General features: G+C 46.3%; 1 protein-coding gene across 1 annotated transcript; it reads left to right on the top strand.

Annotated features, from left to right (window-relative positions):
• The first annotated feature begins 8 nt into the window (after positions 1-8).
• Positions 9-26,985, top strand: DHX30 (DExH-box helicase 30). The gene is made up of 20 exons (XM_078596130.1): positions 9-759; positions 2,409-2,539; positions 3,597-3,707; positions 4,821-5,017; positions 6,006-6,123; positions 7,073-7,222; positions 7,919-8,071; positions 8,856-9,311; positions 10,642-10,998; positions 11,545-11,620; positions 12,793-12,897; positions 16,282-16,457; positions 16,793-16,999; positions 17,515-17,596; positions 18,663-18,856; positions 20,335-20,488; positions 21,234-21,391; positions 22,024-22,127; positions 24,025-24,164; positions 24,959-26,985. Exons 1-20 carry the CDS (start codon positions 276-278, stop codon positions 25,201-25,203), a joined length of 3,798 nt encoding a protein of 1,265 aa, XP_078452256.1. The 5' UTR covers positions 9-275; the 3' UTR covers positions 25,204-26,985.
• Positions 26,986-27,959: the final 974 nt, after the last annotated feature.

Below are 27,959 nucleotides of genomic sequence, written 5' to 3'. Positions count from 1 at the left end.
GCGCGCCACTTTTGTCGCGCCGTGATGATGCCGGAGCTCCCCTCTCCTAAACGCCACTGCAGCGTTACAGTCAGGAGTAAGTCGGCCCAGCGTTCGTCAACTGAAATGCAAATATATATTGTACTGTACTAGGCGACGTTTCGAGCAACGGGTCCATCGCAGCACGTAGGTCGGATTAGCGGAAGGAGGGGTGTTGGGAGAGACGGGACTTAACCACGAAAGCGGTAACACCATGACGCCTGGATAACACAACAACATCAACAACAACCAACACAATGCTTCCCGACGAATGCTTAGAGTGGCGTATGAATCGCTACCTCTTGCCTCACAGACGAAGCAACCCGTCAACTCGTCGAAACCCCATCACCCACTCATCTCTCCCTGAACAAGATGGCCGCTGCGGCCTCGCGGCGGCTGCGCGGAAGCCGCCACCACCACCACCGGTGCCACCACCGCCGCTGCTGCCACTGCCACCACCACCACGACCGCTGGGGCCCACACCGGCTCCGACCACCGAGATGGCCACGGGACGCGTGCTGGTTTTGTCGCGCTGCCTTGGCCGCCTCGGCACGGCGCGTTCGTCCTGGCTGGGGGGCAGCAGCGAGGCAGCTCGGGGCCCCCCTCCTCCCCAAGCAGCTGCGCGACGGTGCTCGGGCTCGCTCCGTGCCGGCGGCGTGGAGAGCGCGGCGGGGAGGCGCGTAGTGGCGGCCGCCGTCACCTCCAGCCAGGCCGGCGGCGGACTCGAGGCCGGGTACTCAGGCGAGTGGAATTCTTCGTCGTGTGCGTTAGATCTGTCGGTCACTTCGGTTGAACCCACATGGGTACACTGGGTTCTGTCCCGTAACCTGCCACAGCCTGCTGACACTTTCACGTGGCCTCAAGGTTGCACCTCGCCTGTCACCTAGCCTGTCACAAGCGCCGCAGTGGCTCATGTCGGGTGGTTGTTTTGTACAATTTTTGTAGTCCGCGTAACGGCGGCGTTGTATTATTCTGCGTTAATTCGAAGTCTTTTGTGGTGAAGCGTAGACACGCTGGGGGGATGGGGGGGTAGCACGTGCTTTGTGGCGATGCATGCGCTGCTCAATGTCACCCTCTGAGGCGGCCCATCTTGCGTCCTCCGGCTTAAGAGGGAGATGCGGATAGGAAGAAGCTCAAATTTGTAAGCTGCGTCGGTAGAGTTCTACACGTATGGTCACACGCATACATACACATCCCACTGTTTGCTTTAGAATCCGTACAGGGCTAAGTCGTGTCTTATAATCATCCGGAGATTACGGCAAGCCACTGCTCTCGTAGAGAAACCCAATAGCAGATGGGTTGGTGACTGCAACTGTGGCGAGATGTTAACTCCATCACCTGGTGTACAGGATGTCGTGGGTTCGATCCCAATCCCGACCCTGACGCCTTTATATTTTGAGTTTGCATGTTCTCCCCGTGGTCGTGTGGATTTTTCTCCGGGTCCTCCGGGTTTCCCCTCCACATTTTATAATCAACATCACGCGTTTACAGTATTTGGCTGCCATATATTTCCAAGAATAAGCCACTTTGTTGAGCTGTCATTTGTGGCCAGCTCGCTTCTGAAAAAAAGTTACATAGCTCAGTAGGCCTTACCTGGTCAAATTCAAAGTGATTGCATGATGTTGAACTTCTTTTGCACCGTACGTAGCCAATCGTGCTGATCGGAGGTGCAGTGGAATGACAACAATCTAAACACAAAAAGCAGTTCTAAAGATACAGCAATATACAGTACGGTATTGTGAATGGGGACACCACAGTCGGTCAACAGGAAACGTGTGATGGGGTAAAGTGTGAGTACGTTCACCTCTCCAAAGACAGCTGGCCAATGTGGAAGAGCAGACTGGACATCTGTGAAAAAGAGCGTTATAGCTCTGTATAAATCAATGTTCTGATTCTGATAGACGTACTCATGCCTCTCTACAGGGGTTCTCGTATGCTCTCTCTAGTAGAGGCATCTGCCAGCAGTGTTGTGAGCAAGTAATTTCAGGGCTGCACCTTTCCCTTTTGCACACGATGTTAGTTAGCGTTTGGATGTGAGTGGTATAGTCTTAAGAAACCCCTTTACCTTGGTTACCACATACCATTTTCATATACAAAGATAACATTTGAATTTCAAGCATTTTTGCGATACACAAAAATATATTCGTTCTCATAGACAGTGGTTGAATCCGTCTGGACTTGGTTAACTTCCATAGGTTGAATATTATATTTCCGATCTCAAAGTTTACAATGATATCATTGGTGATATCATGCTGTATCATGGATATGGAATTCAGTAATGGATTCACTCTGTGGCTTAGCAATGTGAACTGCTGCTCATCACCCACACATTGTAACGGGAGAAGCTGTTTAAATTCCATGTGATTAAAATTTGCACTGAAAACCCACAGATGAGCAAGAAGCCTTGCTTCAAGAGTTCCCATTGCCTAAGGACCTGCTGAGGACAGTGCTGGAACACGTTGCGAGTGCCACCACATGCCCCACCAAACTCTCCTACACCAACTACGATGGGAGGCTCAAGGTGCAGTGCAGATTGGGATGAAAGTTGTCGAGGCCTGGCACATATTCGGGTTGAAGTTGGCTGTCTTTGGCAAGTTTTTACTTTGACCGAGACGGAGATACTTTCCAGATTGAAAAACACATAAAACTGATTCAACTTCCTAATTTTTTTAATATCTTAATTTAATAATCTACTGTATTGCAAGTTGAAAATTGTATTCTAATTAAACACTGCTTAGGAAGCTAGCTATTAATTTGGTACATAATTGTTGTTGTTGGATTAAATAAGGACAGCATCCATCACTTCAAACTTTTTCTGCTTAATTGACTGCATTTTTTAAAATAAGTTTAAATTTATGTAGGTGCACTTGTACTAACTATTATGCTGTGCATGTATTATGTTGCTAGATATATGCACATTGTCAGTGATACCAATATAAATTGTATTTCATTGTGAGTCCAAGGATAGACTCATGCTCGATCGTGCAAATTACATTTCTAACATTGTATTGTCGAAGGTACCATGGTGGCGAGATGTTAACTACCTCGCCTGGTATATAGGAAGTAGTGGGTTCGATCCCGACCCTGATGCCTGTATGTTTGGAGTCTGCACGTTCTTCCTGTGGCTGTGTGGATTTTTCTCCGGGTCCTCCGGTTTTCCCTCCACAATTTGAAACATGCGTTTAAGAGTATTTGGCTGCTGTCAATTTCCACATGATAAGCCACTTGGTTGAGCTATAATTTGTCACTTCTGAAAAAGAGATATGCAGTAAAACCTTGGATTGCGAGCATAATTTGTTCCGGAAACGTGTTTGTAATCCAAAGCACTCGTATATCAGTTGTGATCACGTGACGCTCGGCAGACAAAACGTATACACGTACTACTCGTATTGCAAGACCTCGCTCGTTTATCAAATTAATATTTACTAAAAAAAATTGCTCGTCTTGCAAAACACTCGCAGACCAAGTTACTCGCAATCCAAGGTTTTACTGTATAGCTCAGTGGGCCTTACCTGGTAAAATAAAAACGGTTTAGTTTTATAGTCTCAAAGATTGTGGACTGTGTGCTTTACCCCCAGCGGAGCGTACTGTCAGTGATGTGGCCAGTGAATCTGCGCACTGAGGGGTTCGGATGGCGCAAGTTGCAGGCAGAGAGGCATGCTGCTGCTGTCGCCTGTGCCAGGCTCAAGGTGCTTATTCATGACTCGTAACATTTCATGTAACTCGTTCTGTACATTACAGGAAATTTCATTACTTACAATATCTATGCATATCTGTTTAGATTTTTATTTATTTATTCTGTAATGCGGTTGTTTTGATCTGATTTGGTTTTCTTTGTCATGTTTGTGACCCAGGTCACATCTTGAAAGTGAAACTGTTCTGATCTCTTGAGTTCTGACTTGGTTACATAAAATTAACTAAACTCAACAACCCCCTACCATTTATATGAATTATCATTGTCCGGTTCATGATGTATTTTTTTGGTTTTTTTGGTCTTTTCTGTAAGATTTTGTTCATGATTTGAAATGTAATAGTATATAATTTGCACAAATCTCAAAGCATACATTTTCACGCGAGTACGATTCAATACATGTATCGTGAGCATACACATACATTTAAATGAGATGCGTCCGTACATGAATTTTTTTAACATAACCGAGTAAATCATTACTTAAAGCTCTCGTGACTGCAGGAATTAATATTCTTTGAGTCTTTCGGTAAAATCACGTAGATAGGTTCAAAGAAAATAACAAAAAACTACGACGTTTCGATCGCAACACAAGTGGTCATCATCGTTACGTGACTTTCCTGAAAGACCCAAAGAATAACACATTCCTGCGGTGGGAGCTGGTAGGAAGGTTGGGTTGCTCGGTCAATGGCCAGGGTCAACGGCGGCGTGGTGTATTCCGCAAATATGGCCGACTGTGAGGGCGGGCAGAAGCCGGCGTGAGTAGGTTAAACGTTGAGTTTTATAAGGGCGCCACGGGGTGACCAGCCCCTCCCCACCCAGCCCCTCCCCACCCAGCCCCTCCCCACCCAGCCCCACCCAGCCCGTCCCCACTCTCCCCTCCCCACCCAGCCCCTCTGCACGACGGACACAATAATCCCCTGTGGGCTGGTGTAACCAGGAGGTTCCTACCAGTATAACTGAGTAACTATGCCCTTTCTCAGAACACACCGTGATCTCAGGTCATATGTTTTGTTCGTCATCTTGAAAAAATGTGTTGCACAAATTTGAATTACAAAACTTTGCATTCTGGCCTATGCAGACATTGGTATAATGCATTGGCACTGTGTTGCAGGAGCAAGGGTGGATCTCGGCAAACAATAAGCCTCTGAGCTGTAACGAATACCAGGCTATTGCATCCCAGCTGGGTGTCCCAGAGAACCAGGCCAACAGCCTGGCCTTGATCCCTCAAGTAGGAGATAATGCAGACATGGGAAGGTACCAGAGAAATAACCCTGCTGGGAGAGGACATAGAGGTGCTCCATTCCAGAGGTAGGTCCGAGTCTACAATATTACTGCCTTCTTCTTGAGGTTGTGTTTGCTGCATCATAACTGCGAGCAGTTTTGAATGCTTTCCATCTGAGGTTGAAAACAGCAGTGTTATCCATCTGTACGAATGGCGGGGGGGGGGGACATGATAACTCGCATAAAGATGACCCAATATGAAAAATAACCTTTAATTTTAGGTTGTGATGTTATTAGGGACTTCCCTGATACAAAACCGGTCATTGATCAAAGGGTTCACTGTGCCCTCCCTGGCAGAGCCACTATCCGAACCCCATCTAATTGTGGCCTATGTACTGCTTCTACTCAAAAGACATTTATATAAAAAAAAAAAAAGTATCTCTTGCATGGGCATCCACTTTCCTATGGCAAAATTACCCTATCAACTAAATCACCATAAATGTTCCCAATTTCATCACCTCTCAGAAGCTGAACAGATTGAAGTCTGGTTTCTGACTGGGATTAGTGACCACCATGGTCCCCCATGTGTTATATTCTTGGGTCTATTGAGATAGCCATGAGATTGATGTGCTGAGCATCACCCCCTTGTGTATGCATGGGTTTTTTTCCAGTTATTTAGTTTACTATATGTTAACACTTCTTTCGCACGTACTTAGCCAACCGCCCTTATATTGGCCAATCATTCCAATGTAGCAGGACCCTCCTGCGAAAAAGGTCTTGAGGCTCATGGAGGCTTTGCTGAGTAAATAAATTAGAATTATTACAAGCATCTTGCTTTCCACTCAAAACATGATTTACTCAGAGCTATGTGGTGCAGATGGTGAAGTCTTTTGCAAAACTTTGATCGGTGAATGTTGCACTCATATGCTAGTTATTCTTGTGTTTGGTGAAAATAGCAGCCATTTGCATTTGTTTGTATTTCTCTGAAACGTGACAAACAATATAATAGAAATAATAATAAATATAACTTGCGCAACCTGGCCAGATTATAATTGACAACTCTTGGCCCTCGTAGGACAAGAGAGCAGATCAGCCACGCTTCGGAGATGGCCGAGTTGATGCAGAAGTTTCCCAATTCCAAGACGCTGCTCTTGTCAGTAGTGCAGATCGCCACCGCCTCCCCCTCTGCAGAAGTGAGTATCATGCTACTTTTTTTTTACACTTTAGAGATTTTCTAACACACTTTTAAGATCGTAAACGTGATGAGCAGCGTAGATTATTTTCCACACCATGTGTTCCACTTTTACTCTAGGTATTTACCAGATAATCAGATTTTACATTAGCTTTTTGTACGATAGGCACGTTTTTCATATAAGGGGGAATTGAGTGGTACATGCTAACCACTGTTAGCACGCTTCACCCTTGAGCCTGTCCACTAGAATTTGATTCCCAGACATGGCTAACATCATTGGCGAGTGATACCAGAACCAGTCCTGCGCTTCCTCTTTTTACCAACATAAACTGATGGCAGTGGTGACGTATGGTCAAAACCTGACTGAAGTGACATGGCGAGACCTTCATCCATTGGTGGATTGAGTGGCTGGAAATTATTATTTGTTTTTTATTTCAATCTCATGCATGGAATCACTTAGGGTCTTATTCGTTCACTACATAATGTCATTTTCCTGGCCAGACCTGGCGTGAATTCTTTGCTGGAACACCTCTGAGTATGTTGCCGACGGCAGCATGAAACCCACTGTGAACTCTTTAATCACAGTATACAGGAGGTCGTGGGTTCGATCCCAACTCTTGACACATGTATTTTGGAGTTTGCATGTCTCTCTCCCCATGGACACATGGATTTTTCTCCAGGTCCTCCGGTTTTTCCCTCCACATTTAGAATCAACATGCGTTTAGCGCAATTGGCTGCGATAAACTTTCACGTGATAAGCCACTTCATTGGGCTATCATTTGTGGTCAGATTTCTTCTGAAAGAGAGCTATTTACCTCAGTGGTCCTTAACTGGTAAAATACAAATATTTTTGTGTTTAGTTTTAGAATTGAGCAGCAGTAATTCCTGTAAAATCAAATGTCTGCTGATCTAACTGCACTCTCTACCCACTCCGCTATCCCTCTGTGCAGAAGCATGTGCGTTTCACGGTGACGGAACAGCGGCCATTCGAGTGCCACCTGCGTCTTTCGTGGCCACAGGACATGGTGTTTGTGGCGCACGCTCCCAAGAAGAACGAGGCCATAAAACGGGCCTGCGCAATGGCGTGTGCCTCTTTTAAGGTTTGAGCAGCCGCCACCTGATTGCGTTCAATGACCTTTCACCCTCGGGAATAGCCGCGCTGGACCATTCTAACAAGGACCCCGCGTGGCTCGTTTCTTGTCCCAGCACTCCACAAGAGCGATCATTTATCATACTGTATTATCAAAAACAGTTTTCTGGCTGGCTGCCTGGCTGGCTGGAGGGAGGGAGGGACAGACGAACAAACGGTCATGTCCAAAGGATGTGCGCATTGCTAGTTTATTGTGAAGACAAGTAGTTTATTCTGGAGTTAGGTTATGCTATCCCGAGGCAAAATCTAATATTTTTTTATATTCAGCAGTTGTGTTTTTATAGAAACACAGCTCTGAATTTTACCATAGTGAGAGATGCCACTAACTCTGGGTGTCTCTTTCACCTTGACCCCATGATGTCACAACTGGTTTTGAGGGTGGCCTGGATGAAAGCGTGTGGATCGCTTAGCAAATGGAGTGGCGTGAACCACTGAAAGAGAGGCACGTGGCCCCAAGGGTACCAGTTTGATCTCGGAATGCTGCCATGGGAACTCGTGTCTTGCCCAATTGTCCAGTGTGTGAACTTGCGTCGACTTTGGAGCATGCCTGCGAGTGCATATTAAATCGTTTCACTTTGTGCTTATAAGCGATGCATTTATATATACGTGATGTGTTTCATTCATTTCCTCATCTCTGCCCCCACAGGAAATGGGGTTGTTGGACAGCGGCAACCGTCCGCTGAGAAACGTTGATTATAATAAGACGGCGCTGCAGGACATGCACGCTCAGCACCGGCGACCCACTCCCATTAGGCTGCTCCCAGCCCTCGCCACACGCCTCCACGACTTCCTGCTGCAGGTTCAGCTTGCAATTAATTTATAACTGGTGACTGAAAAGCAGTGTTACGCAGCATGGGAGGGAATTTTGTTGACTGCAGTACGCACTGTTGGAAATTTACGGAAATGTCCAATAAACCTTTGTGGTAATGTTTCACTTGACATTAGTTAACACAGGTAGATCTTGTCATGCTCACTGAGTTTGTTTTTATAGGCTGGGATATTTTATTGCTCCAGCTTCCAATGCTGCACGAAACCTTTATGAACGCACCATCTGGCACAGAGTGGACAATAAATATCTGAATTTATTTCAGAAAATGTAATTTAATAGCACTTTACCTTCCTGATGCACGTTGTAGATCTCCAAGAAATGATTTAATCATAGCCTGCTTCTCAATATGGAACAGGATATCGAGGATAAATTACCGCCGGGATATTCAATTATTTAGTTAATTAATCAATTTATTTACCGATTAGCAGTTTGATTACTGATCATATAGGAAGAAAATAGTCTGAAAAACGTCTCACTTCGACTCCGACGTGTGCCGCTGGAAAGGAAATGATGGGCAGAGCATGGTGCTATATGCATCATTGGCCTCGTCACACTGAGCAGTGCTTCGGGGTCCCTGCCTTCGAAGGGAAGGATGTGGGAACATTTTAAATTTATATAGGCACCTGAGTAATTGATCACGAAAAAGTAGTTCATTACAATTTTTGGTCAACCAACTAATCCTCTCGCCTTCAGGGTTCATTTTATTAGTGGCTTGATAGGGCTGTAAACTGTTATTATTGTTTATGTTCCACAGCGCGAAAATTACACACAGTCCTCGGAGGCCGCGCAGGTGCTGGATCCAGCGGTGGAGGAAGCATGTGTGCGCTGCGTGTTCACGGGCCGCCCCTACAAGCCGTTCACCCCGGAGCAAGCGCAAGAGCTGAGCGAAGAGCTGCTGTCGCGGTGGCGCGCCGCCAACCCCCCCGTGACCCCCGGCGAGGACCCTCTGCCCATCCTGGACCATCGTGACGAGATCTTGGCCGCGCTGGAGGCGGAGGACAGGCGGGTGCTGATTGTGGCTGGCGAGACGGGCTGCGGCAAGACCACCAAGATCCCGCAGCTGATCCTGGAGAGCATGGTGTCGCGCGCGGGCACCGGCGCCCACTGCAACGTGGTGGTGACGCAGCCGCGGCGCATTAGCGCCGTGTCGGTGTGCCAGCGCGTGCGGCAAGAGCTCGGACCTCACCTGCGCAGGAACATCGGGTACCAGGTGCGTGGTGCTCACGACACTCGCGTTTTTTTCAGGCTAAAGGGCATCGTTGCAGCAACGGCGTTTTTGCTAACCCAATACTGCATCGCGTGCGTTCAGATGCGCTTCTGCAGCCGTCTGGAACTATCTTCCGATATTAGGAAGCCTCTGGAGCTATGTACTTTTTAATCTAAATAAAAAACTCATTTCTTTAAGGCTGCTTTTCGTATTTAGTTTGTCGTCCTTCCCCCACACCTCTGATTCGCACAGTTGTATACATATGGTGCAAAAGAAATGATATATACATACAGGCGGCATGAGCAGTGTGTTAACTGCTTTTGTAGTATAATCATAATTGTAATGTACGTGTACAGCCCTTTTGTCATGATACATGCATTCATTCATGCACGTAATTAACTATTTATTCAATGTTTATTTAAATGATGATATCTTACATTTAGGCAAATGGAGTTAACAAAATAGAAACATTCATAAAAAATAAATATTTTATGATAAAAACGAGACTAGCATCGATTTTTTTTATCGAGTAACAACCACCATATTGTGACAGTTCATTAAAGCGCTGTGAGGCTAGAGGGGGTTAATTTGTTGCATGCCCAGCTAATGCTGTTGCTAAAGTGACCAAACTTGCTGGTTTTGCCTGAATGTGGTCCCGTTTTATGAATGGCTGTCCTTGGCATGCAGAAGCATTTGAAGAAAAATGGGATTTTGTCCCAATTGAAATTTTCTGGCCTCTTGCTCGACTCATGATTTGGACAAAGATTGGGGCTATATGGGTAGTGAGTGCGGCTGGCAGTGGAGTAGAAGTGGCCTATGAGCAGTAGACGCGACCAACGTAAGAAAAGAGCGAGGCAAGTGGCTGATTGGATCTGGCAGCCCTTACGCCCCTAGACTTTAGAAAGTAACTTCTGCCTGCTCACCTTTGATGGCCGAGCCTGGCACGACTCAAAAGAGGTACCAGATAGTTTTTCCACTAGCATCAGAGCCATGCCATTAATGTCACATTTAATGAACTGGTTGAGTCACGTGTAGATGATGGAGTGATGACGCTGTGTCTTCACAGTGTACTGACGTCACATGAAATTAACGCTTACTTTTTTTCTACTTGGTCCTAGGCCAGAATCGGATGTCTTGTGAGGCCATGGTATTGCAGTTTGGTTTTGGCTTAGCTCGTTAAATAGCCGGTGGAAAACTACCCCTACCGTGAGGGCCACATGTTGGCCTGGCTTGGATGTCCTAACAGAAAAGGGGTACATGTGTCCCAGTTGAGCCTCCCAGAAATGTGGTGATGTTCAGCTTCCGCTACCGCCTATGTCGCCGCGTCGGGTAGGTGCGCATGGAGAGTTCTCCTCCCACGCCGGGGGGCGCGGTGCTCTTCTGCACTGTGGGCATCCTGCTGCGCAAGCTGCAGAGCAACCCGGACCTGCTGGGTGTGAGCCACGTGCTGCTGGACGAGGTGCACGAGCGTGACGTGGGCACGGACTTCCTGCTGGTGCTCCTTCGCGACGTGCTGCGTCGCAACCCGCGCCTGCGCCTGCTGCTGGCGTCCGCCACGCCCGACACGCAGCGCCTCGCCCAGTATTTCGGCGGTGCGACGGTGCTGCGAGTGCCCGGCAAGCTGTACCCCGTGACGCCGTACCACCTGCGGAACGTGTGCCAACTCATGCAGCGCCACCCGCCGAGCAAGGTGCGTGCTGGGACGGCGCCACTCGTCGGTCTGTGCCAATCACTCGGTGTCCGTCGAGGAGTAGAAGTGACTCGATTAAATCCAAAGTTGTCCTCTTTTCGTTCAAGTAAGTTTTAATAACATTTCACCGTTTTGCAGAAAGGAATGATTGTTGTAATGCTAACACCAGCAGGCCATGTGACAGACCGATGCATGTGGATGGACTACAGAATGCCGCATTCTAACCCACGATTATTTAGCATGCGGACAGTAGTCTAGTTCTTTTGGATTTTTGTCATTTTTCTTATTTTCATGATAGTCTTTGCAGAATAACCCAAATTCCATCTTCCTCGAGTCCAGCCTCAAGAGATGTTACTGTATACGTATGTGTTGGTGTGCGTGCTTGTATGTCAGTGTGGCATGTGTACTTGGACAAATATTTGAACGAGGCTCCCAAGTGGATCTATATAATTGTATATTTGCATGACACACACGGTTCCAGTGTGAGTGTGTGTGTAACACATGTGCGCGTGTGGGTTTGTGCTGTCCCATAATTCCGGTGTGCAGGATTCTGATGACCCCGCGCCCGACCTGGATTTTGTCGCTGAAGTCGTGGAGTTTATCTGCTCGCGTGGCACGCCAGGTCCACACTGCAGCTCTCTCATGACAAACAAATGGAAAATATTGATATTGACCTCGCCACTAAATAACGAATAATACGTGTACACTAGGGGTCGGTGGACCTTCTTCGGTGTCGGCAGAAAAATAATTGTGACTCGAGACATTTTACAATGCAGTCCCTTGAAGTTCTCAATATTAGTCAAAAGGCAGTTGCTAAATATGTGATTATTGTCATTGTGTAACTAACATCAGTGAAATGTATCTGTTATGTGCAGCCTTTAATTGATATGTAAGAACTTCTATTCACTTATTTTCATGGATAAGTGGGGTCCAGTGGCAAATTCATCCTATGATCCACGAATAAGACGTGCACAATGAAATTACACTATTCATTCATTATGAGTCAGGGGAGTGATGTAGATAATTAATCCTATCATTCCCTTTTTCCTTGACCTGGAGTGGTTGATGCAGGCACTAACTTTAACGCCACACTACAAAACCACACCGCAGGAGGTGATGGTTTCGATCCCGACCCTGATGCTTGTATGTTTGGAGTTTGCACGTTCTCTCAATGGTCGCGTGGATTTTTCTCTTGAGTTCTCCAGTTTTTCCCTCCACATTTAGAATCAACATAATGCGTTTAACACAGCAGTGGCCAACTGACGTCTCTCGAACTGCATGTTCTTTATAATCCACCACAATTGGCTCTGTCGAAGGGGCATAATGTAGAACATACTATCAAAGTATAAAAAAAATAATGAATGTCTGCCGTATTGTGCCAAAAACTGTCAACATATAGATGCACATATATATACTTGGCTCTTTGCTGAATTCATCAGTACTTTTTAGCTCCTGGTCTGTTACAGGTTGGCCATCCCTGATTTAGAGTATTGGCTGCTATAGCATTTCCACATAAGCCACTTCATTGAGCTATCGTTTGTGGCCAGGTCGCTTCTGAAAAAGAGCTAAATAGTTTGGTGGACCTTAACTGGTAAAATAAGAATAGTTTAGTTTTTTAGTTTACACAGCCGCACCTCCAATTAGCACTGTTGTCTTCTTTCGGTACTAAAGAAGTTCAACATACATATGTTGCCTTGAATAGGTGGTGACGTCTTTGGTAATGTATTTTCTGCCTGCACTTGTGCTCGGCTGTGCCAGCTGTATGCTCTAATGCTGTCATGCTGTTGTCTCCAGGGGGAGTGCTCTGTTTCTTGCCGGGCTGGCAGGAGATTCGAGGGGTGATGGACAAACTCTCCCAGCGTTTAAACAACCGCTTAGACAAGCACCTTATTTTGCCAGGTGAATCCCTTTTTAAATCCTTTATATTAAGTTTGCGTGCTTGCTTGCTTGCGTGCTTGCTTGCTTAGGACCGTGCAAATCTTTCGGTCGTTTTTTAACCCACTTCCCGTGATCCAATCGAGCTGACATTTTCCACACAGACTCGTTGTGCCAGACAATTATTGTTCGTGAAAAAAAATTCCCAAAATTTTACACTTTTTAGGCAAAAAAAAATTATTTTACATATATTCAAATAGAACGCATTCATGGCTTTGGCTGAACGTCAAGAGTGTAAGAGCCCAGAGCGTAACCCCTCCACAGGCCGTGGCGGAGTAGCGCAGTTGGCAGCGCCCTCGCTTCCCATGCCAAAGGTCGCGGGATCGATCCCCGCGTCCTCCACAGGCGAATATATTTTTAAATCCTTTATATTAAGTTCGCTTGCTTGCTTGCGTGCTTGCTTGCTTGCGTGCTTGCTTACGACCGTGCAAATCTTTCGGTCGTTTTTTAACCCACTTCCCGTGATCCAATCGAGCTGACATTTTCCACACAGACTCGTTGCGCGAGACAATTAATGTTCTTGAAAAAAAATTCCCAAAATTTTACACTTTTTAGGCAAAATTGTTTTATTTTACATATATTCAAATAGAACTCATTTACAGTATAAGAGCCCAGAGCGTAACCCCTCCACAGGCCGTGGCGGAGTAGCGCAGTTGGTAGCGCCCTCGCTTCCCATGCCAAAGGTCGCGGGATCGATCCCCGCGTCCTCCACAGACGAATATATTTTTAAATCCTTTATATTAAGTTCGCTGCCACGCATATAAAGGATTTATAGTGAAAAACTTTGTTTTTACGGGTTATACTTATTTGTCTCAAATGTAACAGTGTCAATTCATAACTCTTTAATCACCCCATGTTAGATAACTGTCTGCAGAAAATGATATCACAGAATTACCTTTGAGATTCCTTCAAGTGACCTTTTTCATCTACAATAGGGGAGAGCACTTTTCTGGCGTGCCCTGCTACATGGAAACGTTTTCGGCATGGCTGTAAGACCAGTAGAGTTAGATTCTTGGAGGTAAATGTTTGCCAGTTGTTAAAAACCTGATTTAATGCATTTTTTTGTGTGCAGTCATGGATGGCCGTGGTCATCAATTCACCACACTTGAGAACCAAGTTTAATCATGAGCGAATTAAGCTTGAATTCAAAACCCAGGATCTTGGCAATGTCAGCCCAGTGCATTGACTGCTGAATCATGTGGCTGCCTACTAAATCCCTTCGTCATCAAGAGGCTAGGTCTACTCCATATGTGTGCAAAGTTTTAAGTCCTTAAAGATGACAATATGAGAAGAGGTTTTTTCCCCTTTTTTCTGGCAACAAAAAAACACCTTTTACAAGGAATCATGTCTGCATTAACCACAATACTTGTGGTCAGAATGCAAAAAAAAACATACTCTGATAATATATACATTAAAATTAGATTTGAAGCTTTCGTGACTGCAGGAATTACTCTTTGGTTCTTTCGGTAAAGTCACTTAGAAAGAAATTAAATTAAATAATAATAGAATACGACGTTTCGATTGCAACACAAGCAATCGTCATCGGGTACGATTGAATGAGAAAACAAACCTCGTAAACTTAGAAATATAATGTAATACAACACAGAGAGTCGGCTAATATAACAGTCAACACCCTACCTGTTGGATTGCGTTCTTCCAAAGATTGCTAAATTTGAGAGAGACACAAAACACAGATACGGAGACACATAGACATACACAAGCAGAGAGAGACTCACACAGAGACAAACATAGAGACGCACACATAGGCACACAGAAACAGCGCCTATGTGTCGAGACCTTAAGTATAGAGAGAGGGGGGGCAGAGAGCGTGGGGTGGGGTAGAGAACAATGAGAGAGTTGTGTGGAACAGCTTCGAATCTAGTTTTAACCACCTCTACGGGAGGATTTGCCATGCTTGTTTGTTTCACACTTCTAATTTAGCAATCTTTGGAAGAACGTAATCAACGAGGCTATGCGTTAACTGTGTGTTAACCGACTCTGTGTTGCATTGCATTACACTTCCTAATTTTACTAAATTTGCTTTCTCCGTGCTTGTTTGTTTAGAAGTCCAGTGCCTAGCTCCTCCGTCCGCTTTGGGCAGGCCGTGCTTGTATGTTCCACACAACTCTCTCATTGTTCTCTACCCCCCCCTCTGCCCCACCCCCCCTCTCTATTTAAGGCCTCGACACATAGGCGTTGTTTCTGTGTGCCTTTGTGTGAGTCTCTCTCTGCTTGTGTGTCTGTCTATGTGTCTCCGTGTCTGTGTTTTGTCTCTCTCTCAAATTTAGCAATCTTTGGAAGAACGTAATCCACCAGGTAGGGTGTTGACTGTTATGTTAGCCGATTCTCTGTGTTGTATTGCATTATATTTTTAAGTTTACCAGGTTTGTTTTCTCATTCATTTGTACCTGATGACGATTGCTTGTGTTGCAATCGAAACGTCGTATTCTATTATTATTTAATTTCTTTCTACGTGACTTTACTGAAAGAACCAAACAGTAATATATGCATTGTCTTTGAAACTGATTGGTCCACACCTTTTGTACGCCTTTTGGCGTCCTCTGGTCTAACACCGTTTGAGACGAGACTCAAAAGAAAGCTGTCTCTAGTGTGGACCAATCAGTTTCAAAGACAATGCATATATTATTAGAGTGTTTTTTGTTTGCATTCTGACCACAAGTATTGTGGTTAATGCAGACATGATTCCTCGTAAAAGGTGTTTTTTGTTGCCAGAAAAAAGTGGGAAAAAAACCTATTCTCATATTTTGGTACTGGCAAAGGAGGTCCCATGATGACAAATATGCTTAGCATGTCATTTTAATTTGATCGGATTGTATTGCAGGCTGAGGCCAAAGGTTTCTATCACTCACGTGCGTGGTACAGTAATCGACATCAATGCAGAGGGTCAGGATTATGGTCAAGAGGTTGTTACGGGCCAGTGCTGTTGGTGCCACGATGCCTCTCCATCACTTCCTTCTCTTTGATCCAATCGTTTTTGGACGTTAAAATCTGACTTCAGTTAGAACAGGCTGGAAAAAAAATATCCAACAGGAAATGGGAATTGTGAATTATTTCGTAACTGAATATTCTGTTCCTGAAGAAGCTGCCAGCAAATAGAGCGAAACGTCAGACATTGTGCCGACCAACACGCGGTACAACCCAAAAAAACACATCAAAGAGCTGTAAAGCGCCAGTGCGAAAACGTTATAGAGCAGCGAGATCAATATTGCTGGCCGTCTCCACGTGAGTAAACCCACCTGAACATAGTGATGCTGCACGGGTGGCGCTACGAGAGCGCTAATGCCAGCGCTGTCCCCACCCCCCACCCCCTACCCCCGCGGCCCGCAGTGCACTCAAGCCTGTCGGTAGTCGATCAACAGGCCATCTTCCAGCGGCCGCCGGAGGGCGTGCGCAAGGTGGTGCTCGCCACCAACATTGCCGAGACAGCCATCACCATCGACGACATCGTGCACGTGGTAGACACGGGCTGCCACAAGCTGCAGCAGTATGACATGCGCACGCAGGTATGGCCAGAGCTCCCTCTCTCCCTCCCCTGAGTGGTGGCTCCACCTTTTGGGTGAATCCCGCTATTGCACTGCGTGCAGTGATGCCTCCTACTCTGTGCTAATGGGCAGGCCGTACGACTGACTGGTGAGTGAGAGTAGAGAGTTTTCAGGTATCGGAGTGCTGACTGCACGTGATGAGTGTGAGTGGTGAGTGTATGTGCTGGGTGTCAGGTGACTCATTGGCATTCCAAAGTATCGGTGCAGCACAGGCGAGAGGCGGTGGAAGCGCCGATGCAGCGTGCGTCATTTGTGTTTGCCGCGCGTGTGACGTAAACTCGTGTGTGGCCACGCAGGTGTCGTGCCTTGACACGGTGTGGGTGTCTAAGACGAATGTGGTGCAGAGGCGAGGCAGGGCAGGCCGCTGCCAGCCCGGCTTCTCCTACCACCTCTTCTCCGAGGAGCAATTTGCCGCCATGCCCGAGTTCGAGACGCCAGAGATCCTGCGCACGCCGCTCGAGAGCCTCGTGCTGCAAGTGAAGCTGCACACACCGCACATCCCGGTGAGCGGCGGCCCACAGTTCTTCTCTGAACGAAATTATTGCTGAAATTTTTTTTTCAACAAAATGTTCTATTTTACTTAGGCAACAATGACCATGAATGGATGAAAATCATCAAGCGTGACAATGACTCTGTTACTCCCAACGAACAAAGCATGACCTACAATGAGATAAAATTAGCTCGTATGAATGAAGACGCAGACTATGATAATTTAGAGACTGCAGTGTACTGGTGGAGCCCAAAATGGTGATTGGATGTTTTTTAAATAAAACTATGTCATGTGTTCACTTATTGGGGGAGAATAAGAGAATGACTAAACGTAATCCAGACTAAGACTTCAGTACAAATCCACTGCTTGACGAGACAAAGTCTGTGACTAAAATTGAAAACACCAAACACTTGTGGTTGCGCAGACGGGCACGGATGTAGACAGCCTCCCCAGCGCTCGGGTTGCCACGTGGGAGAGGCGTACTCATGGTGTGATGATACGATGGCGTCGTCGTTGTGCAATGTGCAGGCGGCACAGTTTCTGGACCAGGCGCTGGACCGGCCAAACAAATACGCTGTGGAGGAGGCTGTGAGCATCCTGCAGGAGATCGGTAACATTGTGTGTGCTTGTGTGCACCAGGGTGGGGAGCGGTGGCGCAGTGGTTAGCATGTTGTTCTATGAACCCGGTGACCCGAGTTCAATTCCTGCTCACAGTCAACCGCAGTGACGATTATCTGAACTGGTCATGAGCCCTCCCCGAGGCCCATGAGTATCTGGTGTGGTGTGTAAACATCACCAGTGGGAGGACAAAGGCAGCTGGGCGTGGTGTTGGCCACCCAACCCCTCGTGTGCTGTAGGTGCTCGCTAACAGCACTTGCCCCAACAGTCTATGAAGGCTATACGGGGGATCTTCGTCTTTCTTTACACGTGCCAGGATGAGGCACCAGTACCGTCCCGCTCTCGGTTTGGCACGCCGCATTTCATCCTGGTCTTGCTTTCTCATTAATACCACATGTGCACTGATGCCCAGGTATGGGGAAATTATTATTTGATTGAACCACGCCCACACCAACCACGCTACGCCACTCCCAGTGATACGAATCTTTTTTGGCAAAGGTTGGTGGATCACGCAGGTCACGCAGAATTGTAAATTTTCCAAAGTTTGTGAAATGACCAGGGGATGGCAGCACAGTGAATGGATTCCTGAATCTATCTGTGCCGTCCTTTGAATGGTGTCCCCTCCTGTGAAGGTTTTATTTATAATTTTCTCCCACAAGCCAAGCATTCTGCTTGAATTGGTTAAATTACACAATAGAGTTTCTTCCTGAAAATTGGTTAAGACTCGACTTTCCTGGTTAAATCGCATTATTATTAAAATTGTTGTTTAAGTTCCAAAACATAACAATGTGCTTTAAACATATAACGTTAAAACTGCTTCCTTAATATTTTAGGAAACATTTCTTATCTTGTATTTACCGTTGTGCTTTTTGTCCTCTTTTCCCCTCTGCTCCTCCTGTGTTCCTCCCATCTCACTGCCTCATCCAATTCTCAATTTACCCATTTCTTATCTCGTGTGTGTCTCGCCTCTTCCCCTCTCCTTTCTCTCGTCTTCCTGCCGCTGCCTTCCTCCTCTTCCGCCTCCTCCCCCCCCTCCTTCCTCCCCTCCTCCACCCAAGGCGTCCTGATGATGGATGAGTCCCTGACCCCACTGGGCGCTCGGCTCGCCCACATGGCGGTGGAGCCCCGACTAGCCAAAGCCCTGGTCCTGGCCACCCTGTTCCGCTGCCTCTACCCCGTGCTTGTCATCATCTCCAGCCTCTCGCGCGACCCCTTCCAGAGCGGCCTGCAGCAACGTGCGGCCGTCAACAAGGTGTGCGTGGGAGTGCGGCGCATTCCCTGCCACCCCCCCCATCCCGAGCTGTGGTCGGCGTGTGGTGTCGCGTCAGCCCCTCCCCCTGCTGCGTCGCCATGGCGATGTGCGCTCGAGTGACTCCGGTCAGGGCGTCAGGACCCTGAAGGACTGATGAGTCTCGAGTGTAACGCAGTCACGATTAGCGTCGCCGCTAGATTTTTCATTTATTTGAAATGCCTCTTACTGTGGGAGTGCTTCTACCTGCCGTGCTTCATTACATTTTCACATCAGTTTCCACCCTGATGAAGGAACTATATTTCTGTAGTGCCAATCATGCAGAAACCTTTTGTATATGTGTAGCGACATCGCTGCATGTTGCTATGTGTGGCCAGCCTGGGAAAGACACACCATGCAATGTATTGCCACCACGGACACCGCTGATTGGGGATGCACTAACGGGCCTCATGGGGCTCGGGCAGCAGACACCGACAGTCAAGTAATGGCCCCACGCTCTATGTGCAGTGCCAACCCCTACAGGATAGGGGGCGAGAGTGCCGGCCTCGGAACGGGGTTGTAGGGGGCCATGGCACTCTGGTTGACCCCGAGGACATGTGACCGGAGGTGTCTACCCGGGGACCCCCAAAGGGGGGGCTGGGGGGACCACGTGTCGAGAGGAGAGCCTCCTCGAGAGTTCGAGAAGGGGGTCGTGGCTAGGGGCGGAGCGAACCCCGCCACACAGGATAAAAATCCGGGTCCCCAGCTTTTGTCTTCATGAAGAAATCTACATTCTACGCCAGGAGAGGATTCTCCAACACAGGGACCCGGACCCGAGTTGGGGTCGGGTCTGTTGTTGCTAACTCAGAGTGTTAGAGTAGCTAGCCTGGTGGTCCACCACCATAGGTTATCGGGTAAAGGGGCTGTTAACCCTTAGTGTTAATAGTGTTGGTGTTAAGGTTAATAAATGTGTTGCCTCAATTAGTAAGCCTGAGTCTCCGTCCGTACCCACTACATATGTGTCATAGTAACATTCAGTAAATTGGCATATTAAATGAAAGTGAAGAATTTACTAAATCCGAATGGATAGTGAGCGTTCCACTTGTTCTATACATAATTACCCACTGAAACAACGTGAATGCGCTATGTTGTAACAAACCGTGTTTTAAAGCTACCTTGAACACCTATGTTGTTTTCCGTAGCACTCACTCACAGTTGAATGCACGATCTCAGTTACATCGGCTTGAATCATGAAGGAGGGTAGCCTGCTTTCCTGCTGTCCCTATTAAAGCCTTTGGTGTACTCGCGGTACAAGCATGTGTAGGCCTGTCACAGACGTCTCTCGCACTCGGACATCTCTACTCCTGTACCCCTTCCAACAATGACGTGCAGTAACCCTGTCGCGTAGTTTACCCATTGCCACTGTGGGCGATTGATCGCCCCGCGTCACCGGAGTGCGTTCGTCCCACTGTCGTCTCAACGTCATCGCAATGTGTTCGCAGGCACGGCGGCTGCTGGCGGGCGAGACTCGTAGCGACCACCTGGCTTTTGTGAACGCACTCGAGGAGTGGAGGCACGCGTACGGCGATCGCGCCGACGAGCAGCACTGCGCCGCGGAGAACATGCTGCACCCGCCCGCCGTCCGATATGTGCAGGGCGAGTGACGGCCCCCACGAGCACGCGGCGCCGCGTCAAACACACACACTGCTGCATACCTGTCAACCCATATGGTTTACCCCGTATTCTTGTACATAGAAATTGCGTTTTCAGATCCATACGGCATTCAGCCGTTTCAATACGGGCAATCATTTTTTTGTTTATTTGTTCGTGTTTCTCCCTTGTGATGGGACATTGTAGGATGAACGTTGAGATTTATAAGGGCATGAGTTAGCCAATAATAAGGTAGGCACTCATAAGGGGTTGACAGGTAATCTGCTGAGTTGCTCGTCGCATGAGTACACCACTACAAAGCAAATACGATGTCGTTAATAGTGAATAGTCGTATGAGCATTTGCTAACAGTACTAAATGCGATGTTATTATAAGTCAAGTGAGAGGCACAAATTCGTGCTGTGCAAAAAAGTTCAGCATACATACATACATACAATGTGTTTGACACATTTTCAAGACTTTCGCCCACACACAAATTATACCCAATATTTTTTCCTCCTCAAACAAACAATGCGTTGGGCACTCATTCCTGTTGGCAACTCTGACCCAGCAGGGGAAATTTCACACTCCTGTGACCAGTATCAATCTCGTGTCTAGAATTACCACTGCATTATACCGTGCTCCGTAACTTCAGGCCAGGGTGCTGAGACAACCTGCAAATCGGAAAACCAAAAATTGCTTTTGAACGGAATATTTATGTCGGGTTTTTGTTGTGTATCTTGCTGTTTCAGGACTGATGAGGCAGTTCTCACAGGGCATTCACGATGCGAATTTAGTAGAAAACACGACGGAATGCCTGCACGACGAGGCACTGTGCAACGAGTATTGCCGCCAAGCCGAGCTCGTGCTGGGGGTGCTGGCTGCTGCCCTCTACCCCAACATTATACAGGTACGTGCCTGGACTCGCACTTACCGTACAATGTCCACCTCGCACCAGGAACTGTGGACACCTTACGTACAGTGTTCACCTCGCACCAGGAACTGGACACCTTCCATACAGCGTTCACCTCACACCAGGGCCACAGCCACTGTGAACATTGTCGGTGTCCAGATACCCCCAAAATGTGTACTTTTTCACTAATAGACACCTTTCAAAAACTTCGAACAAAGATCGTGGACATTTTTTTACGTGCGTTTTTCTCCCGTCAACAAGATGAGATAAATGCTGAATATGTTGATGATGGAAAACTTGAAATACTTGGTAGAGCACAAGTCCGTAGCGGGTAATTGCGTAGATGTAATACAATTATAGTGGCAGTCGAACTCCTCTTGTCCATTGCAAAGTGGAGGGTGAACGTCGCAGATTTTATCTGTAATCAAACCGATAACCACCGGGAACCATTTGTGAGTAGAACACCTATTTTAAAATGTGTGGCTGCGTCCCCTGCCTTGCGCAGGAGTGGCAGTGGCTCCCGGGTTGCGAAGCAGCTCGCTGTTTGATGCACCTGCGTGCGTATTTTTTTTCCCGTTTGCTGTCAATTGTCAATCACGGTTGTGTCCCCGCATGCTTCCGTACCCCAGCTGCGCTTAGGGGAAGTTACGCGGGAAGGCAAGCTGCGGGCCGACAGCCTGGTGTGCCGCACGCGCACCGGCAGGGTCCTGCTGCACAGCAGCACCCTCAACAAGTGAGTACGACCGGCGTGAGCAGAACCAGCAATTACCAAGGCCACCGCTACTCAGCAGTCCGAGCATTGTTTACACCAGGGTTCTTCCACTGGCTACGTTTGGCCAGAGGTCGCAATCCGGTACCCGATACCCGTACCCTACCCGATACCCGGCTACCCGTACCCGGCCGGGTACGGGTACCCATTTGCGACCATGGTGCGGCCGGGTACGGGTATGGGTAAGGAATCAAAACCCGTTTGGCTCATGAAAACTCTTGGAGTGGCCCACTGAGAGATGTGGTTTGTTGAGACGTTAAAAGATACAAAATGTGTATGCTAGAGCAGTGGTTCTCAACCTTTATTGGCTACTGGTTACCCCCCCCTTGTTGAATTTTGTTTCAAACCTTGCCCTGACCCAGCATGGTTCTCAGAAATAAATGCATGAATAATGAACATCAATATTTTAACCAATTGTCCATTTGGCAAGGTATCCTAACTAGCTAGGAACTGCAAGCGAATAAAAAAAATCAACCGACGCTCTCCTGATTGCTCTTGAAAACCGCTTTGTTTACGATCATTGAGTTTAGAAAAGTATTTAATATAATTCTAGGTTACCATGTGGATTTCAATTTCATTGTAGTTATTTGATGTTGGCAGATTCATACATGCTTATTCGCCAATGACTCATGTATGATATAATTTCACACGGTTATAAATCATGTCACTTACCCCCTGGGACGTTGCCACGTACCTCCAGGGTTTCCGCGTAACTGCGTTTGAGAATCACTGAGCTCAACAATATGCCTCCTTCCCATATCTATCTTCGCGTGTAAAAAATAAAGTATTTTTTATACAACCCATCGGCCCTTGGGAGTGCACAACCTCAGCAGCATTGATTCAAGTCTGAACCGATTTCGAAATACAGCGTCTCATCAGTGGGAGTCATTCTTGCTTGAATTAAGTATAATGAGATACAGATGAGTGAGATGTGAGTGAACGAGAAAGATATCAACAAGAGATAAAGATTAGAGAGTTATAGGTTAGTGGTCACGTTCACAGACTTTCATACATTTCTCAGAGCAATGTGACCCCATGTGTCCAACCATGACTGATGACGGTTGCTTGTGTTGCAATCGAAACATCGTACTCTATTATTTAATTTATTTTCTTTCTACGTGACTTTACCGAAAGAACCAAAGAGTAATTCCTGCAGTCGGGAAAGCTTCAAACCAAGTTTTCATGACTGCAATACATTTCTTTTTCAGAATAAGCCTTTAAGCGGCCTTCATTCACAATAGTTGTATATGTCATTGGTGTTTATTGTATGACAGTAATACCAATATTTTTATTCTCCTGGCTGAAATTTAGCCAAACTAAGTGAAAAACGAATTTAACACGATGCTTTGTTGAGACAACTTGCTACAGTGAAATCACGGGCCAATGAACCCAGTGGTGCTGGTCAGCGCTCTGACTTCACGGCCACCTCCAGAGTTGTGTTCAACAAACTCAACCACACTGATGCATATTTAAACACATTCCCGCGGAGGGAGTTGGTAGCAACGTTGGGTTGCTCGGTCAATGGCCAGGGTCAACGGCGGCGTGGTTTATTCCGCAAATATGCCCGACTGTGAGGGCGGGCACAAGCCGGCGTGAGTAGGTTAAACGTTGAGTTTTATAAGGGCACCACGGGGTGACCAGCCCCTCCCCAGCCCTCTCACCCCCCACCCAGCCCCACCCTCCCCACCCAGCCCCTCCCCACCTTCCCCACCCAGCCCAGCCCCTCCCCACCCAGCCCCTCCCTGCACGACGGACGGACGGACACAATAATCCCCTGTGGGCTGGTGTAACCAGGAGGTTCCTACCAGTAAAAGCATCTGTCTGCTCGTGGTGACCCTGTATGTTCTCATGTGTGGCGTAGGACCGAGGAGGAGTTCCGTAGCCGCTACCTGGTTTATTACAGCGCCATGAAGTCCAACGGCAGGGTGTTCGTGCGCGATAGCTCCATGGTTCACCCCTTGGCTCTGCTGCTCATGACTGACGCGCCCATTCACTGGAGAGGTAATGTGCTGCCTTGAATTATCTTACAGTACGTTACGCAAGCAGTTTAAATATATACACCACGACTCGGTCACTGCATCGCGTGCTGTCAGATGCGCTTCTGCGGCCGCCTGGAACGCTCTTCCTTCCGATATTAGGAAGCCACTTTTAAATAATCTAGATTGAAAACGAATTTCTTTAGAACAGTTTTTTGTGTTTAGTTTATCGTCCTTCCTCCGCACCTCCAGCCACAAGTATTGTGGTTAATGCAGACATGATTCCTTGCAAAAGGTTTCAGTTTGGTGTTTTAACAACTTAACACCTGTTTTGTTGCCAAATTAAAGGGGAAAAACCTATTCTCATACATTTTCACATTCAGGTGGTCAAGCCAGATAACCTCGTCGGGAGCATTTAGCCCTTTCCCGTTCCGAGACGTTTGCAAGTTTCAGGATGGGTCCCGTTCACCCCTGAATCTCGTAAAGCGCAAACGGCTCAGCGTTAATTTTATTTAGAGAGGCGTAGCGGCATTGTTTTTAAAGACATTGTATTCACCGCAGAGAACCGTAGCGACACGATCGCACTCTATAATAGCCGGTGCTAAACCGGGCAACACATCCTCCCGCATGGCCTTGTGGGAGCCTCGGTTACCGATAGTCATTCTATTAGTTGTAATTTTTTTTTCCGGTTTCATTTTGAACGGAATCGTAAGAAAAACTGATGACGTACACGCACGTCAATCGGAACGGGAAAGAGTCTAAGCGAAGCCCCACTCTTTAACGGGCGCGCATCCACCCTCGTCTTCGTGTGCGGCGCAGAGGGGGACGGTGACGTCCTGCTGACGGTGGGCGACGGTGACCTGGTGCGCATGGCGTGCCGTCACGAGGATGCACGCCTGCTCCTGGGCCTGCGTGAGGCCCTGCGCTCCATGGAGTGTGAGCTGCTGGCGTCGAGCGAGCCCGGAGCCCTCCCCGCGGACGCCCAGGAAAGGCACAGGCAGTTGCTCGACATCTTGGTGGAGACACTCAATGCGCCGCAGGAGCCGTTCACAGCGCGGAACTGATGGGCGTGGCATTGCTCCTCCTTGGGCTTTCGTCGCTAATTTTGCGTTACGCAACTGCTTTTGTTCTGTACACATGTGACCGCTTTTCTTTGGGACTGCGGAGACGTTTTTTACGCTGAGCTCTGGCTTTAAGTGGTTGATTGCAGGGCGTGTTTTGTTCATTGAGCGCGGTTGTACGTTTGTATATATATCTGCAGGATTTAATCTTGAGCTATGAACATTTTAATGAACTGACGACCGTGTGTTGGTTAGTGGAAGGCTGTCATGCAAATGCTATAAAGCAACCATGTGGGTGTTTGTTTCAATAAGTAAAAGATTATTAATGATAATTTAAGCTATTGCTCGTCAGTTTATTTTTTATACTCAAGCAATATTTTGGTATAATTACAGCGAAATGGCAGACAATCAAACATGTCAGTGCCCTTGCACAACTACGCATTAGAAGAGCTGTATGCTGCTACATTTTTGTCCTCTTAAGTGAAATGTATCAAAAGAATGAGGCTGCCAATTGTGGCAACAATTATAAATGGGTGGAATGGCTGCAATCAAGATATAAACATGTTTGTGATGTCGAGTGCAGTTGATGCCTTGGCTTTATCCAACGTCGTCCGAAAGGTTGATATTGGATGACAGATGAGTAAGATTAATTGCATAGCAGCATAAATAGGGTCAAATTTCAGAACAATTCCTCAATACCTTCCTCTTGTATATTTGTACCCTTTTAGAGTACCAAAAACGCATAACAACCTCACTGCTCTTCTAACGTGCAGTTATGCACTGATACCACCATTATTGATCACGTGATATATCTGCCATCTAGTGGAAAAATCAATGAAAAATATATTACAGTATTGAAAATGAATACCAGTGTCATGCTCCTTTCACATTGCATTTTCTTTCCAAAATTGCAAAGACAGGTTACTGAATTATGAAATGTCTTATTTAATGAAAGTCATTCAAAGTCTTATTTACTCATTGAAATACCACGGCAAAGCAATGAAAGAGCACCACTGGGGCATTGTAACACTGAAGAGCAGTTTTTCGGAACTGGATTACTTCTACCAACTTGGAGAAAATGGGTCTCCACTCTCAGCCCAATTGCAACTTGTCAGGCTATAAAATCTACCGAGAGTGTGATAATTTGCAAAGTCTTGTGCTTATCCGTTTTTTCGTACATGCAACTTCATTGCGTTACGGCCACAGGTATTCTCGACGTGCTCAGCCAGACGAAGGCAGTGGCATGAATGATGAGATTCTGGATGCTCCCAGAATCTTTGTTTATCAGCACTGTGTGTTTATATTGTTGGCCGCGTCGACATATTTCGAAAACTGATATTTTTGGACTTTGCTTCTAAATTTTAAGTGGGGTTTTTTTATATTTTCCTTGAGCAATCGTTTGCTGCACTGTAATTATCATGTTACCGTCATGGCTAATATTGTTTGGCTCAGAACCCTTCACGCAAAGGACATGCACTCTCTGTGCAAGGTCAAAGTTCAGCCTGTCATTGCAATGGTATCAAGAATCCATTGAATGTCACTCTTGTATTTAATAAAACAATTTCAACAAATGCAGCTGAATGCAACTGCTTAATATACAGATAATATGTTAATCTTATTTATTTGTTCATATCTATATGTTCATATGTTGCTATGAATTTTATGTAGGTTGAGGTTCATTATTTTAATGTACTGTCATATGTGGTAGAGACATATCCTTAGCTAAAGTTGAAATAAAAGTTGTACATGTAAAATATGAAAAAAATTAAAACCACTCGCAAAACCCCTCGTGTCAATTAGTGAACTCCAGTCCTTAATTTGATTTGAAATTAAGTCAGTATGAATTGACTGACGATTGCATAAATTATGCATCATAGTAAAAGATGTGTAATTTATTAGCATTTCAGAAGTTATTCACAAATATTGATCTGTACTATTGTAATACAAACTTATCTTCCGTAAGATTACTTGTAATTTATTTCACGATATAAGTCAAATGAGATGCTTATTTCACACCGAGAATGAAAAAACATGTGGGTAGCCGGCGTGATTTTGATTCTGTTTTGGAACGGTACTTTTGTGCCGCTTTCAATTTAAATGTACAGAACCACGACTGGACATCACAACGTAATACATTCATTGAATCGTCAATTCAATTTCTCCCGCATCAAAGATGTCCGCTTTACTTTGTGCACAATTTTGGAGATTTTTTTTTAAAGACGGTGGTCATGCTATTTTCTTAGAGTACGAGTTCACTTGCATGATTCCTACTTTGCATTCATGGAATAATAACACTAACAAACGTTTTTTTTGTTAGTGTTATTTTTTTGTTCCCAGGTAGTACTTTCTAATTGCTTATGCCTCAAACGTACACAAATGGCTATTATTCCCCACAAACATTGCTTTTGTGACCAGGACACAAAAGCAAAGTTAATCATCCACTCCAGTAATAACACTGTGTAACAATAAAATTGTTCCTGGGTAGTTTTATTTCCTAATTGCTTATGCCTCAAAAGTACGGAAATTGCTTGTTATTCCCCACAAACTTTGCTTTTGTGACCAGGACAGTGATATTTAGAAATGTACCTATTTTCAATGAGAAAACGTGGTGTGCATTTGTGTCATTCCTTCGCAAGTCCTGGTCACGAGCCAAGTTTGTGGGGAATAGCCATTTTCTATACTTTTGAGGCATAAGTAATTAGAAAATAACACTACCCAGGAAAAAAAATCGTGTTACATAGTGTAATGAAAGTAAAAGG

The sequence above is a fragment of the Lampetra planeri genome, chromosome 1 (assembly GCF_965212315.1).
Source record: "Lampetra planeri chromosome 1, kcLamPlan1.2.h2, whole genome shotgun sequence".
NCBI classification, from domain to species: Eukaryota; Metazoa; Chordata; class Hyperoartia; order Petromyzontiformes; family Petromyzontidae; genus Lampetra; species Lampetra planeri.
This window is presented reverse-complemented; position numbering and strand designations above follow the sequence as displayed.